This window comes from Aethalodelphis obliquidens, unplaced genomic scaffold (genome assembly GCF_003676395.1).
Source record: "Aethalodelphis obliquidens isolate GAN/ISIS:26980383/991018 unplaced genomic scaffold, ASM367639v1 scaffold80, whole genome shotgun sequence".
Taxonomy (NCBI): Eukaryota; Metazoa; Chordata; class Mammalia; order Artiodactyla; family Delphinidae; genus Aethalodelphis; species Aethalodelphis obliquidens.
This window is the reverse complement of record NW_020838024.1, coordinates 5,551,128-5,572,546: the sequence shown is the minus strand read 5'-3', so window position 1 is coordinate 5,572,546 and position 21,419 is coordinate 5,551,128. Positions and strand designations below refer to the sequence as shown.

Below are 21,419 nucleotides of genomic sequence, written 5' to 3'. Positions count from 1 at the left end.
AACTCTGTGAATATAATAAAAACCAGTTAATTGTTACCATTTAAAGATATGCCAATTACATCAGTAAAACGAAACATTTACATATCTCTTGAACATGTTTCTCATTTCTCCTTCCCTGGAGCCTCTGAAGTTTTTATAATAGATGTTTCCTGAGATACAAAAACAAAAACACCCCAAAACCCACACATTATTAATGTCTAGAAGCTACTAAATCTGATATTCTGGATATTTTCATCATGTAACCAAATGTTCTATTTTGCTTGTTTTAAACTGAGGCACTTATTTATAGTATTAAACTATTTATGTATTTAAATATATATAAGATACCATTTCCAACTTAATTCCTAATACCAAGGACACAGTTAAATATTAGAATAGCCAATAACTTAGTTTTAATGCATTTCTCTCCTAGACCTAAGATCTTCCTGAGAAGTGAAAACTAAAAGTATATTAAATAGGGACATCCCTGGTGGTCCAGTAGTAAAGAATCCACCTTACAATGCAGGGTACGCAGGTTCGATCCTTGGTCAGGGAACTAAGATCCCACATGCTGCGGGGCAATTAAGCCTGCACACCACAACTACTGAGCTCACGCGCCTCAACTACTGAGCTCGCGTGCCTCAACTAGAGAGCCTGCGTGCCGCAAACTACAGAGCCCACACATGCTCTGGAACCTGCGTGCCACAACTACAGAGCCTGTGTGCCCTGGAGCCTGTGTGTCACAACTAGAGAAGAGAAAACCCACATGCCACAACTAGAGAGAAGCCTGTGCGCCACAACGAAGATCCCGCGTGCCACAACGAAGATCCTGCACGCCTCAATGAAGATCCCGTGTGCCACAACTAAGACCTGACAAAGCCAAAAATAAATAAATAAATAAAATAATAAATAAATCTAAAAAAAAGTATATTAAATAAATCTGGATTGCTCTGAATGGATGTCACATACTCAGAATAGCTACGTTTTTTAGAAAGGCTAAACCACTTATCGTGCTATTAAAGATACTAACCTCATTTCCATTCTCCAGCGTTCCTCTTCTTCTCTTCTTCGCCAATACTCCTCTTTCTGCATTTGCTTCCTCATTTTCTCTTCTTGAATCTTTCTTGCTCGAATACTGGGTTTTACTTCTACTTGCAGATCTGGATTTACTTTTTTCTGTTAATACAGACAAGATATTTGAAAAACCAGCAACCCCTCCAACAACCTACTACACGTATCTTTAAATCATACAATCCCACATATTCTTTCATCGTAGGGGCTTTTATTTGCAAATTTCCTATTTTAAGAGTAAATGCAGTAAAATAAGTTGAATCAGAGGAAAAATTCAGAATACATTCATAAACATTCTTCTTTCCTTCCCACTCCCAAAATTCTTAGTTGTTAAAGTTTAAAGTTATACATTTAGTATGTAAAACGTACATAACTTAGTGCTAACCAATAAAAGAAATCCTTAGAAGACTGACAGATATTAATTTTCCTTTGTTTGTAAGTAAATGATTCTAGATACCTGAGTGTGGGGTCAAAAAGTTTCTTTTCATATAAATGTATTGCCCTTTAACAGACTATTATTTTAACTTTCACTTCTGTGTTTAGAAAACATGAATCTAGTGCATTAGTCCAACCTAATTAAAAACTTTGAATACACTATTTAGATTTAACTTATCACTTGAAGTGTTTTCAATGAAGAATTCCTCATCTCATAATTCATTTTAGTGGGGATTCTGCCAAGATAAAGGAAAAGAATGGAGACCTGACACTTCTTTCAAACACTTCCTGTGATGCAATTGTCTTTACATGATTACTTGATCCAAATAATGTTATAGCTTTATTTTGCCACTACAAGTAATGAAATATGATATCATTTTTTCCTAAGTATAACAAACTAGTCAATAAAGACTAAACATCTGACTCTATGTGAGACATTACATGCCAGTTCTGGAGTGGGAGTTCATAGACTTAGTTATATTTAGAGGCCTTGTTTTTGAATCTAGAATGTTCCAAGACATATAAAAAGGGAAAACAGCTGAAATTTTACTCACTTTATATTGAAGTCTGTGTCTTCGCCCTTTTAAGTGCATCTCCTTAGCATTGGGATCATTAAAGCTGCACTCGCACAATTTGCAATGGAATCGAATTACTTTTCCTTCATCATTTCGTACCTTGATGTGGAAAAAAAAAAAATTCAAGAATCACAACAGGAATGTTACAGTTGAAGTTTTCAATTATAAACCCTCATGGGTTGTAAATAACTTTTAGAATTTGAAGTGAGAAGAAAACAGGGCTATGTCTATACTTTTTAAAAAGGATAATCTACAGAAATGAACTAAAGGTTAGAATTTTTAACTGTAGCATGCAAGACGTGTTAGCATGTATTTGGCTCTTGTAATTAACTTTTAATACTTGTGTCTATATATAAACATTTAGATTTAAATGCAATTAGATACCTTAAATTCTATAATAAATATTTACTCAATACTTGCTACTGGCCAGGTACTGTTCTTGGAAATGGAGATAAAGATGATGAAAGGCATTATTCACATTTATTTCTATAAAGCCCAAGACTTTATACATGTAACTTTATAGAAAACCAGTATCAATTTTTTTCTAACTGCACAACCAGTTAGGAAGACAAGTAGGCTAGAATGTTATTAAAAAGTCTACAGTGAATTCTAAGTTCAAACGGTGCAAGTTTTAAAAATTGGTTCTGAACTCAATTCTCTGAAGTTTAAGATTATTTTACCCAACATCACTGGCAATTAAGGTGTTCTGGCTGTACATTTTTTTTTTTTTTTAGACAACCAAGTCTTACTCTTTTAAGAGCTATAACTTTAATTAGTTAATTTATTTTTAAAGAAGTTTATTAACCTTTAAATGTCCTTTTTTTTGGCTGCGCTATGCACGGCATTGTGGAATCTCAGTTCCCCAACCAGGGATCAAACCCATGCCTCCAGCAGTGGAAGCATGAAGCCTCCATCACTGGACCACCAGGGAATTCCCAAGAGGTATAACTTTAAATTAAAATTGTATATGAACTACTTTCAAACTGCATAGCCCAATTTTCCACCCTGTAAACAAAGAACTCAATATGTAATTTTTCTTGATGCGGAAAAGGATGAAGGAACAAATAAATACTTGCTAAAAATCTACTGTAGGCTAGGCACTGTGCTAGGTACTTTACTTCATCTAAGCTTCGTAACTTTGCTAGGAGATAACCAAATTTTATAGATGTAGACACTGAAGCTCAGAGAACTTGTTCTCTACAATTGTTCTACAATACAGCAAAAGTAAAGAGTAGGGCTACACCACTGTATGTTAGTCTTTCTGCTAACAGCAAATATTTATCAAGCCCCTCTGACGTTCCCTCATCCTCCATTTATTGAGTTACTTAGTCTGTAAAACAGGAATAGTTTTCTAATCAGCTTGGGAAATCAAATAAACAGTATCTGTTAAATCAGCAACCTTAATTTTACACATGAAACTGACTGTTCGGAAGGAAATATTTGCTGTCTTTGTCATTTCTGCTGCTCACAATTTTTATTACTTTTTCTGTTCAGAAGAACAGTAGAAGGGTTATATTAAAAGAATGCCTGCCAAATAGATGGAAAGTTACTTCACACCACAGTGATGGCTGTCAGCAGGGAAAGAGAGAAGTTAACAAAAAAATTGTGATGTCACTTAGGCAAGCTTAAAAAAAAAACCTTCAACGAAGATGCCTTTGATATTCCTTTTTAAATAATCTAAACCTAAAATATAATTCAATATAATTATACATGTAAAGCATGCTTGTAACAAAGACACACGTCTTCCCTTTATCTGATCTCACAGCAGTAGTATTCTCAAATCAATACCTCCTCCACATAATCATGGCCCACCGGCTGCACATCACTCTGCAAAGCAGCAAGGGACGCAGGTGTGACTGGTTCTGACACTGTGTCTGGCTTTACTTCCGGGATCTGTACAGCAGTGACAGGAGTGCTTTTAGCACATTCGGTTCCTTTTAAGTCTTCTGTTTTATTTCCGGTTGATTGCAGCTTATTACCACCTAGAAGAGCATAAAAGAATTATAGTGATTTAAATTTTCTTTTTGTATAACGTACGGCTTGATACAACAAGAACTTCAGATAAAGTTCTGATCTTTTCTACCAATTGTCAAACTCCTGCCTGACGCAGAGCAGGTCAGAAGTTTGAAAAGCCACTTGGCTTTTTTATCTTATTAATTAAATACATGTCTGAATTTTCTTTCCCCTTCTCTACGTCCCAATATCCAGTGGTGCTCTCTGTCCCCACCATGGCTCTTATGGGATGGGATGGGGCACTGTCCTAAGTTCTAGTAATATAATAAGAATAAGACAGTGTGGCTGTCTTTGAGGTGCCAACAATTTAAGGGAATATATAAGTCATTAGAGTACAATGTGGCAAGTGCTGTTATAAGTATTAACAGTATTGTGGGAATGTAAAGGAAAGGACCCACAACCCTTTAAACTGACCCAGTTAAGAATGGCTTCACCAAGGGTGTGACACTTGAGCTGGGCTTTGAAAGAAGAGCAATGAGTATGAACTGTCAGGCAGAAAAAAAGAGAATGATGTCTAAACAGAAACAGTGGTATGTACAAGAAAAGCACAAAAACATGGCGTTAAAAAGACTATGGGGCTTCCCTGGTGGCGCAGTGGTTGAGAGTCCGCCTGCCAATGCAGGGGACGCGGGTTTGTGCCCCGGTCCGGGAAGATCCCACATGCCGCGGAGCGGCTGGGCCCGTGAGCCATGGCCGCTGAGCCTGTGCTCCGCAACGGGAGAGGCCACAACAGTGAGAGGCCCGCATACCACAAAAAAACCCAAAAAACCAAGGCAGTGGCTCTGAAGAGGAAACAACACTTTTTGGAGAAATACTGTAGTGACAGAAACAAAAGGACTAGATAAACGACTGGAAGAGGCAATAAATAAGAAGAAATGATGTCAGTGAAGTTCTCCATGTGAAAAAGCAGCAGTTTATGAGATTATTTCATGGTACTCTTGTGATGAGATAAAAAGTTAGAATGAGACACTAGTAGGCATCAACAGAACCATACAGATAGTGACCAATAAATACCTAAAATATGGCTCTAGAACTCAGGTGGGGGTTTTGAATTGGCCCAACTGAGTTTAAACTCACTGCATACACAGTGGAATAGATGAGACCACTCATGAATACTAGGTAAGTGAGATGAGGGCCAAAATCAGAATCTTAGGAACACCACCAGTTAATGAACATGAAGGCAGGAGAACCAATAAAGATACCCGAGGAAGAGGTGAGTGGACATGGAATAGAGACAGAGACATATCTTAAGCTTTAAGGTATAGCAGTCAACTGTGTCAAATGTTAGAGAGGTCAAAAGCATGAAACAGAAAACTGGCCACTCAATCAATCAGGCAAGTAGGTCTTTGGTGACTCCTGAAAGCAGTTTCAGAAAAGCACAGAGTCGAAACACTGTAAGAGACTGAGGACTGGATAGTAAGTAGAGAAAATAAGAATTAGGTTAGCAGCCTGAGAAATGGGAAAATATATACATATTTTTTTTAAGATTATGAAAGACACAGGTATACCTGCTGGCTGAAGAAAAGGGAACTGAAAAAATTTCAAGAAAAAAATACAGATATATGATTGAATAAGGTCCCAGGAAAGGAGAAGACTGATACAACAGCAAAAGTAGAAGGGTTAGTCCTGGAATGGAAGAGAAACATCACTTTAACAGAGTTAGAAGGAACACAGAGAATCTTCAGTACTTGCCAACAAAGTTTATTTTGGGTGTAGATGTTTTCTTGGCAGCCATATTTGCAGGCACTGCTGATACTTTAGCGTTGGCTGTGCTATTAAGAGACGAGTTTCCTGTAGTTGTAAGACCTTTCACTGAAGAAGTTGCAATTGATGAAGTATTCACAGTACAATTGCTTGCTGCAATGCTTGAAGGAGAGGCAGTTGGTTTTGAAGCAGACACGGCTGTTGAAGAAGTAGCTTGGCTAACAACGTTTGGTTCTGTTGAAGGAATGGGTTTGCCAAGTTTTGTGTGTAATTTAACCACCTACAAAATAAAAGCATATTTATTTGTCAGGAAACTCAGAGAATATAAAAGTTTTTTAAAAAGTTTGTCTAAAAGACACTATAAAATGAAAATCTTAACTATATTTTTCTTTTTTGTATTTTTTGTTATACATTTTTAGATAAAAACTTATTACTTTCAAAATAATCTCCGTGAAGCAGATATGGATACATATTCCATCTACCACCAGGTAAGGAAATGACTTGGCCACATGCTTACCAACCTAGTTGTAAGCATGACAAAAGGCAGAAAACAATCACATGACTCAATTTCCAGTTGGTGGAAAAAAACGATCTAGTTAAATTTAAAGAAGAAAGGTCTCCAGTCTTTCCTTCCTTAAGCAAAGAGTATTTGATGTCACCTTTATATACATGTAAGCAAGGTGTATAATGCACTCAAAGTTTTCAAATTTTGAAGCCACCTTTACTTTAAACCCCCCACTGAAAAAGGAGAAGAAAACAGAGTAAGACATAAGGGTGTGTGGGAAAAAAACACCTACTTTCTGATGCTTAGCACCACGAATGTGGGCAGCATACGCATCTGCTCCTGTACAAGACACATCGCAGAGCTCACAACGTAGCTGATTTTGAGTCCCACGAGTGGAGTTGTTGCTGCTGCTGGTATTCTGTGAGGCTTTCAATGCAGCTTCTTTTTTTTTATGTTTCTGCCCTTCTAAATGTTCTTTGTAAGTCTGTTTCAAACAAAAAGAATAAATTTTGCTTCACTAATTTTCTATCTACATCATTTGAAATTATTCAATTCTCAAATCTCTAATACTCATTAAAAAATCAGCACTACACATTTTTTAAACGCAACTGAACAACAGCATGTGGTTTCCCTACATATATGATATATCAGTGGTTCTCTGTACCTTGTTTTCCAAGAATACATTTACCTAACACTTCCTTTTATTTTTCAAACACAGAATGCATTTTCACATAGGATCTGTGTTAGAATCCATGCCACCCTAAACAAAAGCCTATTTAAAATATTTAACAGCCAAAATTTTATCTCTTTCGAAGGAAAAATAGTATTATTGTAATACTAGCCATCAAAATAGTGAAATTATACATTAAAAATTGTCTTCAGGGCTTCCCTGGTGGTACAGTGGTTAAGAATCCACATGCTAATGCAGGGGACATGGGTTCGAGCCCTGGTCCGGGAAGATCCCACATGCTGCAGAGCAACTAAGCCCATGTGCCACAACAACTGGGCCTGCGCTCTAGAGCCCACGAGCCACAACTACTGAGCCCGTGCGCCTAGAGCCTGTGCTCCGCAACAAGAGAAGCCACCGCAATGAGAAGCCCACGCACTGCAACCAAGAGTATCCCCTGCTCGCTACAACCAGAGAAAAGCCGGCACGCAGCAACGAAGACCCAATGCAGCCAAAAATAAAAAACAAAACAAAACAAAAAACCATTAAAAAAAAATCGTCTTCAATGCAGATGACTGAAGAAGGTAGCTTTATTAAAATGAGAGGAGGTCAATAAGGACTGCTGGGTAGTTTGTTTTTTCTTGAGTGGGGCTAGATAGTTACTCTTTCCTGTATTATTTAAAAAATTGTTTTAATACAGACATATGATTAGCATAAAATTATATATACAGCATAGAATCTCAGAGCTCGATGAGACTTTGGAGATTAACTAAAACAACAATTTTCTAAATTTTAAACAAGAGAATCCTTCCTCAAAATGAAATCTTGTGCACAAGTAAGGAAAGTTACTGTTTTTGAAACAAAAGAGGAAGGCATAAGACCTAGCCATCTGATTCTCCTCTCACTATCTGCGGCAGTTTAAAGTGGCTCTGTGAAGCAGTCTGAACCTCAATTATTTAGGACAAGTCCTTATTACAGAACTGAGGAAACAAAAGCCCAAAGAAGTTAAGGTCTCCAAGTTGCCCAGGGCCACAAGTTAGTTGCAGAGAGGACTGGAACCATGGTCCCTTATATACCAACTTATTCTCCCTCCTTATGTCTACACTAGACTCTAACTCACTCTACCTCACCACCTCAATGGTATTTTTCTCTAAGGCTCGTTAATCCCTTATGGCACTGCCTCTGACTTGCAGAAGTACCCTTGGCCTGTTCTTGTGTAACCATCCAGCTCCCCCAGATCAATGGTCAGCCTTATATATATACTCATTCTAAATGCTGCAATTAACCTATCACCCTACAGCCATGGTCTATCCTTTTACATGGTACCACATATTCAACAAGTCTCTTATGGTTTGCATTTGCCACTCTTAGCATCAGTACCTTTAAAACAGTCACTACTGAGTAAGATACACTCCTCAAATCCTAAAACCAACATTCTTGTTCCAGTTCAGGTTTAATCTTGGGTTGCTGCAAACATTCCCCACCTGTCTCCTCTCCCCCAACCAAGTAATCACAATGAACCTGTTTCCTATCATACTGAAAATAGGAAAAAAGAAGGTTTTATGTTACTAGCCACATATATTAAAATTTTCCCTAATTTGGTGTAACTCAGCAAATGCTGGTAACTGAAAATACCCTACAAATTCTGTTTTGAAAAGTAGACAGAACTAATCTAGTAAATTAAAAAGAAGGTACACAGGTTGGGCAAGGGTGGGAGTGGATATAACTGGAAGAAACTACTAAAGAGTCAAAATCTGATCTTTTCAAATACTATGCCTTTTGTCCACCAAACTGCTTATCAAAGTTTTATACGAAAACTAGATACCCTTAAATAAAGTATTAACAAATAAAGTTGGGAAGGGAGCTGAACTCACTAGATTTTATAAATAGACTCTTCCCTAAATCACTTATTTTAAGTTTACCAACAGGAAAAAAGCAAAAAACAAAAAACCCAACCACTGAAGACTCATGGTAAAGCATACAACATAAGTACCTGTGGTCCAGCACAGCTGATCTTACAAACATCACAATAGTGAATCTGGGGTGGTTTGGGAGGCTGTTTTGGTTTCAGTTGTTTATTTTGGAATGGTGCTTTTTTAGTGAAGGTGGTCCCTGTCCAAGCAGCTGTTGCAGCAGCTGCTGCCGCCGCCGCCGCCGCCTGCTTCTGTTGCTGCTGCTGTTGTTGGTAGTAGGAGGATGCAGCTGAATAGACGGCTGCTTCGTAACCTGAATAAGATGTACCTTACAGATAAAATCAAACAAAGGTTATATTACATAATTATAAAAGGCCAAGATAAATGCTGTGAATGTAAATCCAATAAATGCTGCTAATAAAGGTAGGTTTTCATGTGCCTATTTACAAAACCTGGGGAAAAAAAATCTCACTTATCTTCCTTTTAATGTAAGTCAACCAACATAGTATTTACGCAATACGTGCCAGGTGTCATGGAGATATGAAGTAAGAATAAGACTTGGACACTGCTTTCAAGAAGGCTTATAGTTCCGTTGGAGGGAAGTGATAGGCTTGATAAACTTATGTGGTTATAGAACCTACTATTAGTATTTCCCCAAGCAGAATTCCTCTGAATAATTTGGGAAGTGCTGGATTTGAGGAAGAGTCTGAACTAGGATACTAGAAAGGAAAAAAGAAGGAAGTCATGAAAGTAAGATTTTACATGCTTGGTGGCTTAGAGGATAAAATATGTGAAAGAAGAGGAAAACACACAAAGATGACACCAAGATTCTGAATCCCAGGGACTGACTGATGGGTTGTGCAACCAATAAAAGCAAGGAGCTGATAGAAGCTGGTCTGGAGAGGCAAGGTGAATAAAGCTTAGCAGAAGTCCATAATATGGAGTTGGAGTTCAGATGAACATCTAGGACGACAAAGAAAAGATTTTGAAATAAAGAACCAAATACACTGGTTCTCATCTTCCAAAAGGTGAAAAAGCACTGAATTTTCTGGTTAAATGTATGGATTCTATCCATTTCCATTGTTCAAAGTCTTTGATGAGTAACACATTAGACTAGTTATTGATATAATATATACATGGTGTAATGTTATGATTATGTTATCACAAAACTGGAAAACTTACTGCTTCCTAAACTAAGATCTCTGGAAATTTGCTGGACTCCCTAATTATCATCCTTTCCCCTAAAGTGGAAATGAGTGGGCCAAGAGTTAAGGCTCAAGAGAGAGATTCCTAGTTGCCATGATGGCACAGGAGAACGACTTAAGGAAAACTGAACTTTTTGGTATCTCAAATGCAGGCTGCTATACTGAGGAGTAAAGACTCATGACACATTGACTCCAATATATATTACACACACAGGGGAGAAAATAAGAATTGGAAAGGTGAAGGTTAAGATTCATGGGAAATCAGAATCATAGGAATCTGAAAGCGGACAGAGAGAGAGAGAGAGAGAGAGAGAGAGAGAGAAAGTAGTTGGGCAACTTTTATGAAAAACCTTCATAGACTTATATGTCAGGTTATTAAATTATATAAATGCTTACGAAGATATAAAGAAAGAAAATGTGGTAACGAAGAAAACACCTAAAAATGAAAGTAGAAAGAAGCAGGTAAACACATCAATAATAAGCATATGAACAGAGTTCTAAAAATTAGAAAACACTTGGTATAATTGGTTAAAAGAAAAATTCTATAAAAATCAATAAATTCTTTGTCAGTCCTACCAGTGGCCTCTATTACTGAAGTCTGTGATAAAAGAATATAATTAAGCTCACAGCCAAATACTTGCACATTTATAGTCGGAAACATGTACAGTTTAAATTTCGCTCTTTAAACAACACCATAAAATTGTCTGATTTTTAAAATAACAAAGCTACTTGTGGATTATTACTGGTTAGGACCATAATTTCTATATAAAATTTTTATTAATATAAAATTTCCAAATGACTAGTTGTGTGTAGGAACTGTAAACATGCCACTTAAAATATAACTTCAGGAATTATGTATCAAGAAAATAAAAAGGAGAATAAGGGCAGCAGCATCCTACAATGCTGGATGACCAGGACTTCTAGGGTTTTTTTTTGTTCCTTTGGCAGCACCTCTCACGGCTTGCGGGATCTTAGTTCCCCAACCAGGGATTGAACCCAGGCCTACAGCAGTGAGAGCGCTGAGTACTAACCATTGGAAACGCCAGGGAATTCCCTAGGTTTAAAATTGAGAATTCACAATATGGGAGGCAGTGTTCCAGACACAGTGAAGTCTCACAACAGAACTATAAGTTAGGTATTGCAGGTATTACTATACTTACTTTACAGATGAAAAAACTGAGGCTAAGAGATCATAAGGTCCTCTGTGTTATTTAAACAACAAAAATCACTAGGTTAAGCATAATATTTACAAAATAACCTCCTTCATTTGTACACATGTAGTCTAAAACTAATAAAAAGGTAAGCTTAATTATAGCTTACTACTTAGCTTTTTAAAAAAAAAAATCAAAGCATAAACTGAAAGGTAGGCTGAAGGTTCTGGAATTCTGCTAAGGAACACCTTTAAATCTCCTATAACTACTAGGAAACAAACGTACATTTCTTATAAAGCACTATGGGAAAATAAATATAAGGATGTGTCTCTAAATTAAGTAAAAGCTCAATCTGGAAATGCTAAAACAGTTTCACTTAAAAAGCACCTTTATTATAAATACCTGTCAATTAGAAAGTTGCATAATTATAGCAGTTAAAATATAATTTTTAAAGGTATGGTATCAGAAACAAAAATTATCACTTCAACAGTAAATGCATCATACTACAAGTCATCATTTCGTAGGTACCAATACTCTAGAACTCATTTTTAATGAGATAAGAAGAATAGCTGACTTAAGTTGTAGCTGATATAAAATTGCAGATACAGAATTCAGAAGCCCTAATAATGATCTCTCTGGATGGCAATTTCACATTGTGTATCACATGTTCCTTAAAAAATGTATATACTCTGATGTAACAGTTCCAAATCTAGGAATTTATCCTAGGGAAACAACTGGCAAACACACAAATCTTTACATAAAAGGATGTTTACCTAGTGTCGTTTCTAGTTTTTCCTTAATATGAAACTAAGTGTCCCCAAAAAGAACCTTTAAAATGTGGTACATGCATACAATAAGACAGTATTAGTCATTAAAAACTATGTTTTTCTAAGCATAGATCTTGGTTTCTAAATACCAATGCCATGCAGAAACCAAGGCGCTCCTTTATGAAATGGCTAATTGTGAGTCTAGGGCAGAAAAGGCTCAAAGTTTGTTGTGGTTTTGCATTTTATTTATTCCTTAATACACTGTCTTGTTCTGCGCAGGATTTAGGGTGATATGGGCAATTTCAGTTCTTATCTCTTGATGTTTTGTTGCATCTTGGCTGTTAGAAGCCTAGCTACTGAATTTTAAAAATATTTTTTTATTTCTCAGAGGTTTTTTTTATCTCTTACCCTATGTCAAATGCTATGCTGGATGCTAGGGATACAATGGTGAATCAGGCAGAATAACATCTTACTGTGCCAGAAAGGAAAGAAGTGCTCAAAGACAAATGATGCCAAATTCAAAAGACTCAGAGTTGGTTTGAAAAGGATCCCACTGGCCAAATTTGGGACACTGTGTGCCTCAGAAAGAAAAATGAAAGCAATGGATACTACACTGAATAAAAAAGGAGCCCACAGTAATACTAAAAAAGAAGGGGTGAGGGGACTCCTTTTTAGGGAAGAATGTCTAAGAATCCAAATCCTTTTACATTGATTCTTAGTAAAAGGATTTTGCATTCACCATTGGAGAACCTGATTCAGTTACTGAGATTTTCATAGGATCTAACACCTTAGAGAGAAAGGTAGTTGAGCAATAGGCCCACAGATTACTTGGTTAATTATAAAATGGAAAAAGGTAACTTTACAATGGAAAGATCTGGTAGTCACCACTTTAATCAGTGATTATACTTGGCACCATCAATAAGGAATAAACAGACATTTATTTTGTGCATCTGATGTGCTGAAATGTAATGCTCACATAGGTAGTTTAATTAACTAAAAAGCTGCCAGAATCTAAACATAAAAGCAATCAGGTAAATCTAGATTGTGGGATATTCTACAAGACTGGTCTGAACTCTTCAAAAACATCAAGGTCATGAAAGACAAGATAAAAACAGGGGTTATTCTACATTAAAGGAAACTGAAACTAACAACCAAATACAACCCATAATCCTTGACTGGACCCTAAATTTAAAACAAAGCACAAACACAAATACATTAACCACAGAGAAAGCCCAGCCATAAAAGACATTTGTGGACAACTGGAGAAAATTTATTAGATAATATCCATGTCCAATTCCTTATCTGAATTGTGGCTATATAAAAGAATGCCCCTATTCTTAGGAAATACATGTGGAAGAATTCTAGGCAAAGCACCATGTTGCCTGCAACTTATAAAACACTGCTGAACCATTTGAAAATATGTTTAAAGAGAGGCGAGATAAAGCAAATGTATTAAAATAATACTTGGTGAGTCTAGGTAAATGTTGTGCGGGCATTTGTTGTACTATAATATTTTTTCACTTTTCTGCAGAATTAAAATTTTCTAAAATTGGGGAAAAAACATGAAACCAAGGAATGGTATATTTCTATACTTAGAAAGAACATTCACAATGAGGAAAGGAGTTTACACTACAGTAGATACAAGACAAATTCATTTTTATAAAGAAACCATGTTTATATATGCATAGTCCCATGGAAGAAAGTCTAGAAGGACATGCCCTAAAATGTTAATGGTAATTAATGTCTAGGGGTAGATGTCTAGTAATTTAATTTTTTCTCCTTTTTTAATCCATACTTTCAAGGTTTAAAATGATGTATTACTTACATAATAAAGCAGTAAATAAAAATAATTATCTTCATTCTGTGTAAGGTATATTCAAGCAACTGAGAGAGACGAACACTGAGACAGAGAAAAGATAGTGGGAGAAGGAGCACAGTCAAGAGAGAAACAAGGAGTAGGAAAGGATACTATCGTATTCCTTATTTTGTTAAAGCTAATGTGGATTTTTTTTTTAGTGTCCAAACAGATTTCATTAAAATAACTCCATTTACACTTATAACTAGCTAATCAGAGAAAGGCAGAAAAGTTGTAACTGGGCAATCCCGAATAACATCATCTCCTCATGCCAGTTCATTTCCACATGGCTGTCTTAATTAACTTATAAATGTGTTCCCATTGCTCCCCTTCTTGAGATCTCCTCTTTAGCACCCTGTCTGCCCACAGGATAAACACAGACACCACAGCAGACCCTACAAAACTTTCCACACTGACATTTCCAGCCTCAGCTCCTGATAGTTACCCCATGTATCCTGTATTCCAGCCACAATAACTGTTGATCCCAAATACATCATGCCTGCCTGATTTCTATCCCTAGCACCAAGCACAGGATTTGACATAGGGTAAGAGATAAAAAAATCTCTAAAAAATAAAAAAATAGTTTAGAAATTCAGTAGCTAGGCTACCACAAAAACATCAAGAGGTAAGAAATGCAACGGCCTATGTCACCTTAAATCCTCCATGGAACAAGACAGCATATTAAGGAATAAATAAAATGCAAAACAACAACAAACCATGCAGTAATACAAGGCTAAGTGTCTTCAAAAAAGCCATGTGTGACTTTCATCACTGCAACACTACAAAGTACCTCAGCTGGAAATTAGGAAGAGCAGTGGGCACAGCAAGAAGGTTTTAGTAATTATTCTTCTCCAGGGAAAATATATGATTATTTAAGGAAAATAAATCTGCTCTGTCCTTCCAAGAGATGTGTTATATAACCATCATCTTATGGATGTTTATAAAGGCCCCCAATATTTTCAAGGTTACTTATTCCTGAGGATAAATATGAAGATATAGCTTCTTGAGAGCTGGAAAAAACAATATAAAGAATCTGTCAGTGGTTATTTCCTGAAGTTAACTTTGAACTTTCAAACTCATTTGGAAAAGTCAGACAGGAAATGACCCTGTAGAATACTAGGTGTTATTTTATCTAATTAATAAAAAACAAACCAAAAAAACCCTTACAACTTCGATTATGGTTCATTTGTCACATTATGCACATATATTTGTATTAACGCCTATCAATTAATCCAATTCTTGCTACTGGGAGTAAGATCATTCCATAGAAAATCAAGATAGTTTCTTGGTGAGTCTCTTTTTAATTTGGTTACTCATTTAAACACAGTTTATCAGCCTTACCAGAATAAGTAACTGCCGTGGTACTATAAGTAGCACTCTGGGTATAGGACGGCACCACAGTAGCTGCAGCTGCTACTGGCTGTACGGTGGAGGATACAGGATAAATGGAGAAAGTAGTGGTAGCTGGACTTGGTGTGGCTGGTTTTATGGCTGTCACTTGTCGAGTTTGCTGGGCTTGTGTATACTGAGTTGCACCTTGGCTATAACCTGCTTTAGGGGCTAAATTGGGAAAGAGACATCAGAAAATTAGAAGGGTGAACCACTATAGTTACTGTACCAGTATCCTAGAAAAAAAATGTAAACATCATTAACTGTAAATTTTATGTTAGCAATTTCTTCTTGATAAAATTCTTATCACCAACTTAATAAAATATAGCATCTGTATAAATTTACTATCCCTCCACATATGCTTTTTACATATTTCCAAAATGACATTGTTCAAAATTTCCAACTAAAACACCAGCACTATTTAAAACATGTTAGCAATAAACAAAGTTTTTAGAAAAGGGTATGTGTGTGTATGTGTGTATTTGGGCTAGTCAGTCTACTTGAGAGTTATGCTTAATATTGGGAACAGAATAGAGAGAGCCTCAAAGTATAATTTAAGTCACAGTGAAGTTTTCAATGTTTAATTACATGGAACTTTTTCATATACTATTCATGGCATTTTACTGATTTTATCCATAGTGAACTTCAATCTAATTACAACCCACAAGGTGCTACTGACTTAATTCTTCAAATGTCAATAGCATGAGTCAGCTGTTCTTAAATGGCTACCATTAATGTCTCTGCTAAACTTTCCACTGTCCCTGAACATATTAAAACAAATGTATACTTTAAGAATCTATGAGACTTATTATCACTAAATTAATAATTAATCTGTTATTAATAATCAGTAAAGCATACAAATGTAATTTTCTGAGAAAGGCCCAAATATCAGGGGCCAAACTCATTTCATGCCTAGTTAAAGTATTTGAAATAAATAGCACTTAAGAGTTTATAAAACTTTTCCTACACATAGCATGAAATTTGATCCACACAACATATAGAAGAGTACAACATTTTACCAAAAAACCCTGATGTCCAGGAGCTAAATGATTCACAGAAGTCACATGGTCAATGTCAGAGTTCAGACTACACCAAGGTCTTCTGACTCTTAGATCACTTTAGTACTCTTAAGCACAATCTATTTAACCTTGGTAACTAATCAGGAAGTTCATTATAGTTCACTGTACCCACAAATCATTAGAAAAGAGACGATAAGAAAAGTCAGACGATAAGAAAAGTGGTTTAAAATATTTTTAAACCACTTTTAAGGGACTCATAAAATCAATCTTAGAACTAAAAGTACCCTAGAAAGATCTGAGTCAGGACTTCCCTGGTGGCACAGTGGTTAAGAATCCACCTGCTGGGCTTCCCTGGTGGCGCAGTGGTTGAGAGTCCACCTGCCGATGCAGGGGATGCGGGTTCATGCCCCGGTCCGGGAGGATCCCACTTGCCGCGGAGCGGCTGGGCCCGTGAGGCGTGGCCGCTGGGCCTGCACGCCCGAAGCCTGTGCTCCACAACGGGAGAGGCCACAACAGTGAGAGGCCAGTGTACAGGAAAAAAAAAAAAAAAAAAAGAATCCACTTGCTAATGTAGGGTACATGGGTTTGAGCCCTGGGCTGGGAAGATCCCACATGCTGCGGAGCAACTGAGCCTGTGCACCACAACTACTGAGCCTGAGCTCTAGATCCCGCGAGCCACAACTACTGAGGCTGTGAGCCACAACTACTGAAGCCCATGCGCCTAGAGCCCATGCTCCGCAACAAGAGAAGCTACCACAATGAGAAACCTGTGCACCAAAACAAAGAGCAGCCCCCGCTCGCCACAACTAGAGAAAGCCCGTGCACAGCAACGAAGACCCAATGCAGCCAAAAAATAATAAAATAAAATAAATAGTAATAAAAAAGTATTACTCAAAAATAAATCAGGGCTTCCCTGGTGGCGCAGTGGTTGAGAGTCCGCCTGCTGATGCAGGGGACACAGGTTCGTGCCCCAGTCCGGGAAGATCCCACATGCCACGGAGCGGCTGGGCCCGTGAGCCATGGCCGCTGAGCCTGCGCGTCCGAAGCCTGTGCTCCGCAACGGGAGAGGCCACAACAGTGAGAGGTCCGCATACCACAAAAAAAAAAAAAAAAAAAAAAAAAAAAAAAATTAAAGTAAAGGAGTTGCTATTTTTCAGAACTAAGAGAGCTTTGCTTTAAAAGTTCTCAATTAAATCTCTATGAAAAAAACCTATCTTTTAAAGACTACAAATATGTAGGCTTCTTTGCAAACAAAATACTTCCTGCATTCAAACCATTAATACATACTGTAATATCAATGGCTGGTAACGGAACCAACTGTCATTACAGATCAGAGAAAGATGAGTTAAAAGTATGGGTCCACAGGAATTCCCTGGCAGTCGGAGTGGTTAAGACTCCGAGCTTTCACTGCTGAGGGCCCGGATTCAATCCCCGGTTGGGGAACTATTAATCCCACAAGCTGCACGGCATGGCCAAAAAAAAAAGGGTCCACAAAATGGAAACCATACTAGGGCCTCCACTAGTTACAAAGGCAGTCAGCAGTTATGTCTGGGCATTTCAGACAAAGAGAAGAAGGTGGCCAGAAGTTATTGCCACAACTTCTTTTGTACAGCTTATTTCAACAGGAAAAGAACTATAATCTGAAGAACAGATATGAAATACACTTTCAGGAAGGAAGGACATGATTATGAATTGCCTCCAAGATCTTCTCTCTTTGGGACTCAAAGGCATTCTTGTGGAGAAAGAGAAGGACATGGTTAGAACCTGCCCCTCAAGGTAATATAACACAATGAGTTTAGATGGATTCAAAAGCATATTTTCGTTAAAAAACACCTTGAATAATATGTTTCAATAGTGTACAATGAAAGGGCATATGTTAATAAAACCCACCTGTCTGATAGTAGGTCTCAGCAACAGAAGGCTGAGGCTGGGCGGCAGCAGCTACAGCAGCTGCAGTTGCTGTTGGTTGTTGGTAGTACTGCTTACTATCATAAGCTACAGCAGGAGCTGTGGATCTTACATATGAGTACGAGTCCTAAAGAAAAAGAATGAAAGAAAATCTTGCTATGAGCGAAGTGGCAGACGGAAAAAAACCTTCATCTTTACTATATTAAAAACGCAATAAAAGAAAACAAAAGCCTAAATATGTATGAACAGAGACAGAAGATTCAAATTCAATACAAAGGGCATTCATTTTGGACTTCATCAAATAAGGTCAAAACCATTTTAAGCAGTATGCTTAACTTTTACAATCGGAAAAATCATCAAAATTTTAAAATAAGCATTATTTTTTTTAAAAATTAATTTTATTAAAAAATTGCTTGGCGGATCTGCCTTAAAGATGGATGCCACAGTAAAGAACACCTGGGTGTTCTAAGCTTTGTGACTGTTCCAGCTTTCTTTTCATTCTTCCTTATTTACTACTATTCATTAACATAATGATGAGTAGGAGCTTCCAGGTGGAGGAAAGGGGAACAGAGGTTCCAAGGGAAAGGAACGCTAAATATAAATCTCCAAGGCAACGAAGATCACGGAGAGCTGGGTGAATTCTGGCACTGCATATAATGAGGAGAACTGGGGAGGTACACCTGATGTATGCAGGAGGAAAGGCAGAAAGAGTTGGCAGGGCCCAGAAAATGATGGGCTTCATATATCCTATCAAAACCAATAAAATTTATTATATTCTGTCCCTGGACATAATGAAAACAATCACACATGTTAAAGTAATCCTGAGTTTAGTAACCTGCTAAATATTAATAGCAAATACTAATATTGCTGATTCATGTCAGTTTCTTAGTTAACAAAATAAATCCCCGTATTTTAGAAAGAATATTTAAAAACCAGGCAAAGTCCAGAAGGACCAAAGTTTAAAAAACAGATCCTAAAAGCAAACAAACAAAAAATGGGATAAAGGATTAGGGCCAAATTTAATTAAATAAGCAGGTAGTAATTTAGTGTCATATCAGACATAAAGAGAATTATATTACCATAAACAGACTTAGACCTTTATGTCCCTATAAACCTAACAAGAAGCAATTAGATGAATTAAGAGCAGGATCAATTTCTATTACAAACTAAGAAAGAACACCTTGAGGGAAGAATGTACATTTAGGCAATAGAATTTCCACCCTTGATAAGTTTCAAGAAGACACTATGTAATTTGTCCTATTCAGCTGAGGCTCATGGTTCTCAAAATAGGAGACACAGGGGTGTCCCAAGTGGATAAATAATGCCATAGTACCAACAAGAGGCAGAAGACCCTAAAATAAATAAATAAAAATTTTAAAAAAGGGGCAGAAGACCCTATATGTCTTAATTTTTCTCAAAAACTTGTAATGAAATTAAAATACTTAACCAGTAATTAATGTATCTTTGTTTTTTGGCCACGCCATGTGGCATGTGCAACCTTAGTTCCCTGACCAGGGATCGAACCTGCGCCCCCTGCAGTGGAAGCGCAGAATCTTAACCACTGGACTGCCAGGGAAGTCCCAATTACTATATTTTTTTAATTAAAGCAAACATATATATAGAGTGGAGTGCAATGCACTGGGGGATTATTAATATAAAACTCACTGCAAGGAAACTTAATGCTTGGAGTATACCCCCAAATTATAGGAATGCACACTCACTTTTCTGTATCATTAGAGGTATATTTTGGAAGACCCAAATTTGAGAAGCATTGGCTTGGACATTACATTAAATACTGAAGCCACTGAACCTATATGTTAAGGCTAATGAAAGTAGTTTTCTTACCTGGTAGTTTTGTGTAGTAGCTGGGGGCGGTGGTGGAGGTGCTTCTTGTTGCCTCTGTGTATAACCATAGTCAGTTGCTGTGTGTGCAGTGGGGTACCCTCCATATGCAGCAGCTGTTGCAGCAGCTGCAACAGCTACTGGAGCAGGCCTGGCAACTGCAACTGTGGCGGCTGCTGGTGCATAGGCAGCAGTAACTGTGTGAGCAGCTACTGGAGCCTGATGGACAGTGTAGCTAGCAACCGTAGTTGGATGAGAGTAGGCTACACCCGAAGCTGGCTGCTGGCTATATCGTGGAGTAGAAGAATAAACATAATACAATTTAATTTTTAAAATCTAGGAGTTTAATCAACTTAAATCAAAAGCACATTTCCCAATAATTTAATCATGGACTACAAAAGAACAGGTATTTGAGCTTAATAAACCACCTAACCAACACCCTATTTGTTATTGTTGCATAATTTTCATTCCTTAATCTGAATAAATTAGATGGTCACACATATGTTTCAGATCAAAGATCATATCACAAAGCAGGGAGGACAAACTGGGATAAGAAGTATTAGGAAGAAAGAAAAAACTGATCAACCTAGGAACTTAAAAAAGTATTTGTTATATGTATAGTTCTTTATTATGTACTATAGTTAAAAAAAATCTCTACAAGGAAATCATATCAAGAAAAATATTGTATTCTAACTCCAATTATGGAAAACATTTAAGGTAGAAACTATTACCGAGATGACTTAAATACTTCTGATGCTGTAAGGCAGTGGTTCTCAGCTAGGGGAGATTTTGCCCTCCAGGAGATATCTGGCCATGTCTGGAGATATTTTTGGTGGTTAAACTGCGGAGGAGGTGGTGATGTGTGCTACTGGTATTTAGTGGGTAGAGGCCAGTGATGCTGTTACATAAAGGACAGCTATCCACAACAAAGAATTATCCAAAGAATGTCAACAGTGCTGAGGTTGAGAAATCCTGCTCTAAGGTACAGAATTTACAATGGAATATCTATTATTTTAGATAAATTTTCCAGGTTTCAGGCAGCAATTCATTACACACATTTCTTTTTCTCTTAAAAAGTAGCACATGTTGCAAAAGGAGACCTAAGTCAGATGCTTTGCAATCATAACATTTAAACCTCAGAGAGACAAAAAGTTTCTAAAACTGTAAATCAAATGAATCTTCAGCTAAAGTTAAAATAGCATTTACTTTAATTTTTAAATTGAGAGCCTATATCACATAAAACCAGGCCCACAAATGTTAGCAAATGAAAACGTTTTTGTTGTTTTAGGTTCTCTTGAGTAAGTAATACATTCACAATCACACTTGCTAAATCTATATTACCAAGGCAGAAAAATGCCTTCTTGAAAAAAGGAGAGCCCCAACAGTTATTTACCTGACCATAAGTTTTTTTTTTTTTTTTT

General features: G+C 37.0%; 1 protein-coding gene across 6 annotated transcripts in view; it reads right to left on the bottom strand.

Annotated features, from left to right (window-relative positions):
• Positions 1–21,419, bottom strand: part of ZFR (zinc finger RNA binding protein) — a 75,678-nt gene that overhangs the window by 36,950 nt on the left and 17,309 nt on the right. For 5 of the 6 annotated variants that reach the window (XR_003429923.1, XM_027092690.1, XM_027092691.1 and 2 more), the window contains 9 exons: positions 20,002–20,284; positions 18,139–18,283; positions 15,182–15,400; positions 8,943–9,190; positions 6,575–6,766; positions 5,766–6,057; positions 3,849–4,042; positions 2,040–2,159; positions 1,010–1,155 (listed from right to left, as the gene is read on the bottom strand). Coding sequence is in view for 5 of the 6 variants with exons in the window: in XM_027092690.1 (XP_026948491.1) it covers positions 1,010–1,155; positions 2,040–2,159; positions 3,849–4,042; positions 5,766–6,057; positions 6,575–6,766; positions 8,943–9,190; positions 15,182–15,400; positions 18,139–18,283; positions 20,002–20,284 (1,839 nt within the window). In the remaining variant the exon portion in view is untranslated. The remainder of the gene's footprint in view (positions 1–1,009; positions 1,156–2,039; positions 2,160–3,848; positions 4,043–5,765; positions 6,058–6,574; positions 6,767–8,942; positions 9,191–15,181; positions 15,401–18,138; positions 18,284–20,001; positions 20,285–21,419) is intronic. The other variant, XM_027092692.1, reaches the window with a different exon arrangement.